Source organism: Mangifera indica, unplaced genomic scaffold (assembly GCF_011075055.1).
Source record: "Mangifera indica cultivar Alphonso unplaced genomic scaffold, CATAS_Mindica_2.1 Un_0100, whole genome shotgun sequence".
NCBI classification, from domain to species: Eukaryota; Viridiplantae; Streptophyta; class Magnoliopsida; order Sapindales; family Anacardiaceae; genus Mangifera; species Mangifera indica.
In genome coordinates, this window is record NW_025401192.1 from 13495 (window position 1) to 23189 (window position 9695).

General features: G+C 34.1%; 1 protein-coding gene across 1 annotated transcript; it reads right to left on the reverse strand.

The window, feature by feature from the left end:
* Positions 1–3807: 3807 nt before the first annotated feature.
* Positions 3808–7401, reverse strand: LOC123207752 (protein SMAX1-LIKE 3-like). Its single transcript, XM_044625205.1, has 3 exons — positions 5708–7401; positions 5201–5417; positions 3808–5091 (listed from the first exon to the last, which is right to left on the reverse strand). Exons 1-3 carry the CDS (start codon positions 6901–6903, stop codon positions 3943–3945), a joined length of 2562 nt encoding a protein of 853 aa, XP_044481140.1. The 5' UTR covers positions 6904–7401; the 3' UTR covers positions 3808–3942.
* Between the last annotated feature and the right edge of the window lie 2294 nt (positions 7402–9695).

Genomic DNA, 9695 nt, shown 5'->3' on the forward strand with positions numbered 1-9695 from the left:
CAACAAAGAGAGATTAAAAAGAACAAAAGAGGAATTGAAAAAGGATCTAAATAAAGGACAAAGAATAGAGAAAAAAACCTTTTAAAAAAAAATAATCTCAAATTCTTCTAACTTTACAAAGGTTTATATATTTACAAGATATATTGCCAACAAAAATGATTATTTTATCCTATCGTAGCAAATGAAGACGCATAACTACAACATACTCAACCTTGTCTTCAAACTTGAATGTAACCCTTAGCCTAGAGAATAACCTCTATAGACAAACATACGTTAGACTTCACCAATTTTAAATAAGTCTAAGATAGTATAATACCTCTCTTCAAATACATACCCTTAGATAGAATATGATCCAAAGAGACATGTCAAACTTGAACTCTTATTTTATTACATTAGAATTTAAAGCATGATTTACTCTTAAACACATATAGCTTATAAAAAGGTTAACATACATAGATTGAACAACCTCATAAATTATTAATGGTCAACAATCCCAAATACATAAGTGTTTAAAGATCCATCAATATAAAACCAATGCATAAACATAAATAGTGTCCATAAGGAAAATACATAAAACTCACAAATATCAAATGACAAAAATGCCCATCAGCCTCATGCAACCTCTTGAGCTAAACCGTTGCTCCTTGCATGTCTCACTACTCTCCTCTACCTACAAAACCATATAAAGGAATGCATAAATGAAAAACACTCAGTAAGTCGATGACCTCTTGACACCTTACACACAACATCTCATAAACTAGTGTTCCATTACTATCTCACTCTATGGTTACTATCGATTGTTTTCCAACATCCTCTTATGCCCATTTGTCTCATCTTGATGCCCTCGTGCGCTAACTACATAGGCAATGTTATCTCATATGACTAAAGACTAAGCTGATCTTGATATATTCGATGCCCTTGTAAAATAATCGACATCCTAAATGTCTACTATATATGTGTCTTGCGCACCATACCAATCAAACTTTAGGTTAACTAGTTATGATAACCTAGTCACATAGAAAAACTGATTGCAATCCCTTTTTTACCACATATATAGAGCTACATGATTGCTAACTAGATTGTCATCTTACGATGGCTCATACCACGGGGCATATGTGATGCATCTCACTGATCATATGAAGAACTACTAATACCACTATCCTTTACTATGTATACATAAACTAAACAGAAATAAGTGGTCAATGCACCTTCGTGTTGAGTGCATGATGTATTAGGGGTGAGCAAAAAATTGAATTGGAATTGAAACCATAGGTACTCAGCTTTTGATTCCAGTTCCTACCTGAAATTGACCTACCACAGATAGGTTTCTATTCCAATTTTATGGAACTGATCGATTTTGGTTTCGATTTTGATTCCATCTTGTAAAGAACTGAAACTGAAACCAAATATAGCATACCTAATGAAATTTGATTTCTCTTAGGTTTGGGTACTAATCTCACATTGACTAGAATTTTGATAGAACCATCACTGCCTAGGGTTTTATCACACTTTTGATACATCTTGTTTGGAAGCTCATTTTCACAGCATAGGGCTTTAGCACACTTTTGATAAACAAGAAATGTGTGCATCATCTTCTTTCACATATAATAAAAGATCCCTTTTTCATCAAATCATTTGATTTTTATTCAAGTTTGACCTATTCTTATCACCAAATGTTTCTTGAAGCTTAGGGTTTATTAGTTCACATCAAAATTGAAAGGACTTTTTTGGATGTTATAAACACGATTGAAAGAAAAAAGAACAAGAAACAAGAAAAGAATCTGGTAATGGCTCTAATACAATTTGTTAGAAGTCATATTTATAAGCTAAAAAAGGAGATAGCAAAAAATATGGGAGAAAAAAAATTAAGGCACATCAGTTTACTTGGATTGAGTTTTGTAAATGAAATCTTACATCTAAGGTAGGTGATATCCTATAGTCAATCCACTATTCAATCAGACAAATTACAAGTTACAATCTCAACCTTGCAAAAATTGTTTCTAATCATTACAGACCAATGATCTTTAGATATCACAAATCTTGACTGATCCATATTGAGGAACCTTTTTTTTTTTTTTTTTCAAAAGAAAACTTCCCGATCCAACATAGGATATTGGATGCAATTTCATTTTCAATATTCTTGCATAAATGTGGCTTAATTAAAATAATTCTTCTCCTTTCTTGAATATATTATTAATACTGTAGGAAAAAAATGTCAAATATGCTAAATTACTGATGTACACAAATTGTTAAGTGCTATTCTACAATCAATCTCTATGAGACCATGACGCACCCTTGACTTCAAACAGAAGCTGAGTAATTCAGAACTTAGCCTTACTCTTGCATACCTTTTGAAATTTCAATAAAATTTGGAAATATATTAATTGTAATGGAACAATTTAGTTATTTTGGCTGTTATAAATTACAAACACATGAATGACAGCAAATTGGGATTCCAACAGCTGGAAAACGGGATATATGCATAAATAAAATGTGTTCAAAGCAGCAATCGCTTTATCTGCCTGCAACGTGCAGAAGACCAAGTAGAATATATATAAAGTTGAAATAGCAGCACTTATATTCGAAGTCCTAACGTTAAGATTTAAATCGAGAGCATGAAGATGCTTGATGGGAAATATGCTTTTCCCCATGTGAATGAATGTATGGTAAAATTAAAATTTAGTTCAAATCTAAGCTCTAGGGCATCGAATGTTAAAATTTAATCGTATCACATAGTAGAATGTACAAATTAGAGAATTTAAACTAAGAATAATTATTTCGTTAGAACTTTTGGATTATATATTAAATAATTGGATTAAAGTTATAAAATTATTAATATAATCTTGATCAAATTAATGTCGCCCTAATTAAAGAATGCCTCTATGAACTAATTAGCTTAGGTTATTATATTCTGATTATGTATATATTCTAGATAGCCTAATCTCATGGAAGGAGAAAACTAGCTTTTCTCAAGAACTCTGAACTTCTTTACTTTTATTCAAGGGAATTAGAAATGATTCCTTTGCAGTTCAGCTTAAAAGATATTCTACTTGGAAGCATCTCATTTGTTTCTCCATTATCAAATTTGTGTTGGACTTTTCAATCCCTATCTATGTAAAAAAACTTAAATTTATTTTATATAAACTATCCGACCCAATATATTCATGAATTAGGGTCAAATAAGGTTCAACATAACAAAGTAATTGATAAATAACAAACAAATTTTAGAATACCATAAAAAAAGAAGAGGTTTTTGCTGTCACATAGTTTAATCAAGAATGGGAGAATTTGATTTTGGTCTTGCTAGCATAATTGCTTGCTTCCCAACAATTTGTTCTTACAGTATTTTAATTTCTTGTTGAGGCCATGACCGATTCATTCAAAGGAACACAACAAAGAAAATTCGTATCCCACTCAGAAAAGCCGAGGAAGATTTAGTAGAAAAAGGTATTCTAAAATTGCTAATTATTACATGCATGGTGATGGGGGAGGAAGTATTATGACTAGGAAAAAACAAATAATGTTATATATTGTATTTAGTGTACAATCAAACATATAGATTATATGTTATTATGTGATTAAATAATAAAAATATTTACACATAGTTTTATTTAAAAACAATTTATTACAATTTTTTTCATTAATCTTGTAATATTACTTCATGGATCAAGAATTTCTCAAACTTTTATCTAAAAAAATACAAATAAAAATAGTCATACGAGACATGATTTTTGCCTAACTTTTTCCATTTAATAAAAATCATAATTTATTATAGAGTTGGTCCATGATGTTGAAATTTGATTTTTATAGATCTTGCTTTCTTAAATAAAAGAGAATAAGACTAGATACAAAGAGGGGAAATTTCTTCCTTAAACTGAAGGCCTTGATCGAAATGCCTGAGAATCTAAAAGCCTAAAGTGAATAAATGTAAACAACTACTAATTACAATTTGAAAATAATCCGTTTATCCGCGGATTCAAGAAGTCCAATATCGTCAATTGACTGATCCACAGTGCTATCTTCTTCAATGCAAATGTTCAAATCCAACGACACAGAAGGGCTTGTCTCCTCTGGCGTAGTGCCTTTGTCTTCATCAGAGCTGTCTGATTTTTGCCTCACGGGAGGAGAACACGCTCTTGATCTCGAACTGAAACTTTCGCAGCTTAGTATGATAATGGCATCACTAAGGCCAACTTCATCACCATTAGAATTCTTTATTCTTCCTCTTTCAATCGCCCTTTTGAATCCCTTTTTAGAACAATAATCCGCCTGTTCAACATCCTCAATGAAGAAGACTCGATGCGGATTAAATAACACTGCTTGGGCGAATCTCTCGATGTAGCTGCAACTTTGCTCATCTCTTGACCTTTTATTTCTACTATCTTCAGTGGAGTCGGCTTTGGTAGAAGAGAAACTACTCAAGGCAATCAAAACGAAGTTTAACTGGGAGCCGAAAACAAGCCGAGCTAGTTCTTTAGCGATCTTCTCTTTTGCTTCCATATTAACACCTTGAAAGAGCAGCCAAGTTTCTTCTTTGATCTCACTTTGATCTCTAAAATTTCCTCTTCTTTTTAACATACCGGACCTGCATTTCAAGACTGTTGTCACAATTTCAGGAATTATATCCTTTTGCTGCGGCACCTTCTTCTCCAATGCATTGCATAGAGTTGTTACGTTTTCGGCGTTTAACTCCTTGAAATTCTGCACATATTCCCCCATTACATCGCTTAAACATGCCGAGTTTGGAGTGGAATTAGGGTTGGAAGAAAGGGTCTGTTTGAAATCCTGATGAAGCTCTGGAATGTACATTCGAAAACGGGGTTCAGGTGTACTTTTGTTAAAAGTTTCAGAAAACCAGAGATGGTGTTCCCTCCACGAGTCCGTGGGTTCAACAACAGTAGTACTCCAATCATGGCGAGTCCAATGAGAATTAGGGAATTGGTGGTTTTCATATGAGAAGCCAGAACTAGATGAAGAATGTGAAACAGAAGAGATAGCGAGGGTTGTGCTTTCAGAAAAGTAAGGTTTTTTGTGAATTGAATTGCAAATTGAGTTCCACTTTTTACAAAGGTCTCTCACTGCAGAAGAGTCCTAATTATAAAAGAAAAACAAAATATCAAGAAAAAAGTTTAGTTTAACTTTTATATATTATTTAGACCTTATATAATGATGAAAGAAGAATATATATGATTATAATTACCTTATCATTGTTATTATTGCTAAGTGTTTTGTTATCATCCTTGTATTGTTGAAGCCATGCAGGAAGGCTTGCAGTTGTAGACTCAATATTGCCATTGCTGCTTTGTAAACCTCGAGCTTCAATCTCAAATTTTGCCGAACAATCTGCACAGCAAGTGAGTTTCTTCTCTTGATCTCCACTTTCAGTTCTGTTACTTGAGGACTGACTTTGCACATCACTGTATAGAAAACCAAAAAAAAAAAAAAAAGATGAAATTAATTAAAATGATTATGGGAAATTAATCTTTCTCTCCTTTCAAGGAAAGGATTTGTAAATATATATATATATATATATATATATATATATATATATATATATATATATATATATATATATATATATGTACACACACAGAGATATTGTTAGTTTATAAAAAGCAAAAAGAAAAAAAAAATTCAGAAAGAGAATACTCTACATTTAGAGTGTAACATATAGAAACTTTTACAAAAATTGTTTGGTTTTTTGTACCTGTCAGTGATGAGACTCAAGCGTAAACTTCCTGCAGGAATTGTTAAAGGATGAAGACCCCAGACAGTTTCAAGAGATGGATGGCTGGATTTCCATCTCATGTAAGTTTGGAAAGTGGCAGTCCCCATAAGCCAAAACTTTCCATTCTGTCCAATTCCACAAACCAATTTCCCAATTTCCATAATTATGTGCTTTAAAGAACAATAATGCCCACTTCCTTGTTCACTTGCACTAGCCTTATAATCAACCCATTCAAGATCTCCCAAATTCAAAACAACTCCTCTCCCAATATAGCTCCTGACTAGGCTCTTGATTTCTTCAACTTTTTTTTCAACTTCTACTCTATTTTGATGCCTAAAAGAAGAAAGAGAAAGCGGTATAAATTTCACATCTCTGAAAGCCTCGGGAACATCTCCTTTATCAACTTTCTCCATCACTCCTCTATAAACACCCTCGACACTAGCAAGACACTCTCCCACAATCACAAAATTTCTTCTTCTTTTGTTCATCAAATTCTCTATAACATACATCACGTCCTCATTCCTAATTGAATCTATCACCTTGGGTTTAGTCATAACTTTTGTTCCAATTTGAGCTGCAGGAGGAGCAAACTGAGGAGAGAGGGCCAACACATTACTTTCCTTAGACTTGTTATTACTACTTACAGGACTATTTTGAGAACATATTTCTAACGATACAGCTTGTTCAACATTGGTTTTTACTTGAGTACTAGAGAAACCGGCTTCCCTCATGACTCTACTCACACTCGGATCATCTAAAATAGAGATAATAAGTTGTTCTAACGGTATCTTTACAGCTAAAAGTGGTTGCTGCTGGTTCTCAACCGAGCCGCGCCTTTGATGAGCCTGCGCTCTCTTAAAGACGGCAACCAAAGCGTTAGAGATGGTGGGGTATTGAGAGTGAGCTCCCAACATGGGGGTGGACGTCGAGGAGGGGAGGCGATTAAGCGCAACGTTGAAGCAGAGCTCTAGGGCTTTGCATTGAAGTGGATGAGAGTGAGATTGAAGGCAAGCAGTTCTGAGAAGTCCAGTCGAAGCAGAAAGCATGGTGTTTGCTACATGAAGCGGGGTAACTTGGACGTGGCCTCGGCGTCTCGCCAGCATTACCGCTTGTTTTACGACACTCGCAGCCTCAGCTGTCAGGCCTTGTTGCACCGTGCAGCCGTCTGCTCTCATGTTTCACCAACTTATTGTAACCTAAAACTAGTGAAAAAGAAAATTAACTTTATGGTGATTAGAGGGATCAAGGAAGATGATGTTGAAGGGATTTTTTCAGGATCATAAGAGCTATCTATGAAGTAGTAGCGCTGAAGTAGTATGAATCTGAGAAGAGGTTTGTGTGTTAACTAAGAGTAAGATTCTGATAATTTGGTCGAGGAGGGAAGGGGAGAGAGAGAGAGAGAAGAGAGTGGAAATATATGCAAGGTGGGCTAATACTTTTCTTGTAGGTTGGGTAAATTTTGAGTCCAAAGTCGATTTTGTAGTGGAAAGTGGAGTGCATGTGCTGACAAGCAGGACGAATGCACCAGAATCAAAGGCAACTCAGCTTTGCATATCTCAAATTTGATAAAAGATACGGGTTTCCTTAGTGGGACTCTCTTTTTATGCAAACTCTTAAATAAAAATTAAGGTGACCTTGCTACATGAAGACCAAATCTACATTACTTAATTTTTCTTTATTTATTTATTTATTTTTTATTCCTAGTTATTGCTGATATAGTTTCCATGTAGATTACTTATTTCTTTGTATATAGTCTTATCGAGTTGTATATGAGTGTATACAATTCCTTTAAATATATGAGCAACCACAAACTTTCAACCCTTTGCTTTCTTTACATAGTATCAGAGCGGGGTTGGTTGCTTTTGTAAATCAAATGGCTGAAGAAAGCTTCATGGAAAAGACAACTGCTCCATCCAAGAACAAGAAGTCACTCCATTATCAGTTGAGTGGCTTAGATAAGTCAGGTAACTGACTGGTATTACTCACTCAAGGGAAAAAATTACTCAACATAGAGGACAACTGTGGTGAATGCCCTCATAACAAAGCAACAAAGAAATGTGTTTGTCAATGGAAACCTTTCCAAGCCTAATATAGGAGACCCAAATGAAGAAAAGTGGGTCACTTGTAGTAGATACTTAATTCTCTTAATGAAGAATTACATGACGTTGTAGTATATCATGACACAGCCCAAGCTATGTAGAGACAGCTGGAAAAGAGAATCTCACAGGTTAGTGGTCCAAGAATTTAAGAATTAAAGCGAGAGGTTGCAAACATGCGCTAAAGCGACATGACCATTTTGGTTTATTACCCCGACATGAAGAGCTTATGGGAGCAACTCATCACTTTCTCCAAACCACAAAAACTAAAATGTACCAGTTGTACTTGTGGAGTAATTACACAAGAAAATGAGGAAAAGCTTCATCAATTTTTAATGAGATTAAACAAAGCATATGTGGTGATTCAGTCTAATCTTTTGATGTGAAGTGAAACATCTAACGGCTAAAATAATCAGAGTGGTGAATAGAATTTATAAAAATTTAAAACATAAATTATAAATACAAACAACAATAATTATAAGCACAAAAATAATAGAGATAGGAAAAGAAAGTGTTCAAAATTTATAATAGTTTGAAGTTTTTCGGCACAAACAACTTATGTTTACTTCTTTAAGCAACTATACCACACCCACAGATTTGTGCTAAGAGTATTTTTGTCATTTCTTACTTTGGATTTGAATTGTGCATATTTATTAATTGTCGGAGGCCTTGTACGGTTGTGCACATTAGGAGTGTATGCGTATACATGATCAGTGCAAGGCATGATGGTCAGTTCATGCATGATGCATGAAGTGTTTAAATGTTGAAGGATATACAGTCATGCATAGTAAAGATGCATGTCCGTACACCCAATAGATAATGAATAGTGCCAACTAGTTGCAATATACACTCATGCATATTAAAATGTACGACCATATATAGCGTTTAAATTTTGGATGAAAACATTTCTAACGATCATAGGACATGATCTTCTCCATTAAAATGTCTGTACAACCACGCATGGAGGGTGCACAATCGTGGGTGGTGTTATATGGCCAAAATAAAAAGAGGATAACATAATTTGATAGGGTTATTTCAGTTTTACATCTTCCAAAGCAAAAAGAATTATGAGAGAGGTTTTTGAGTGATTAGAAGTCGTTAGAGCAGAGAGTAGCAATATCAAAAACCAATGTAACCAGGTGAAGGGTGAGCATCATCAAAAGTCAAGTAAGTATTGTGGTTGTTTTTAATTTTCAATTGGTTAACTATGTTTGATTGCTTGGGTGATTTGCAAATATTGCTAGCTTTTTATTATGATGATATTACATTGGATTAGAGTATATCCTTCATGTGCTAATGTAAACCACCATAGGAAGCATGCTAGACATATGAATTTCTAGGATATGCTTGATATGATATGTAATATGGATGCATGTTGATAGAACAATTAATAGGGATAAAATCATAAATATAAGGACTAGAGATTTAATTTTTATGGAAATAGTGACTTTGTTTGGTTCACTAAAAAAATGTTAAAAATTTAGGACAAATGATGGTGCACGGTCATACATACAGAGGTGCACAGTTGTACACACCCTAGGTAAAGGATGACCCTCTCATACATAGATGTACACCCATTAGTGTTATATAATAAGGTTATATACAATCATGCATTATGGGGTGTACGCTTGTATATGACATAAGAGAACAATCAACCATGAGTAGGTGGAGTGCATGAGCTAAGTTTAGGGTTAATGGACTTAAATCAAAGTTAAACATCATTAGTCATAAAGTATGATGCATAGTCGTGACTCCAAAGAGTGTACACCCGTATATAGCCTTTTAGATGTATGGGCATGCATGGTTATTCAAGGCCATACACAATAATAAAATAATAGTTCTACCTTTATATTATGTGTTGGAATGGGGAT

Excerpts from the sequence above, each read along its gene's own strand:
- LOC123207752 (XM_044625205.1), bottom strand. The coding sequence starts at position 6,903 with ATGAGAGCAGACGGCTGCACGGTGCAACAAGGCCTGACAGCTGAGGCT. Across the intron at positions 5,418-5,707 it reads TTGAGTCTCATCACTGACAG|TGATGTGCAAAGTCAGTCCT; the intron begins GTACAAAAAACC and ends TTTTCTATACAG. Across the intron at positions 5,092-5,200 it reads GCAATAATAACAATGATAAG|GACTCTTCTGCAGTGAGAGA; the intron begins GTAATTATAATC and ends TTTTATAATTAG.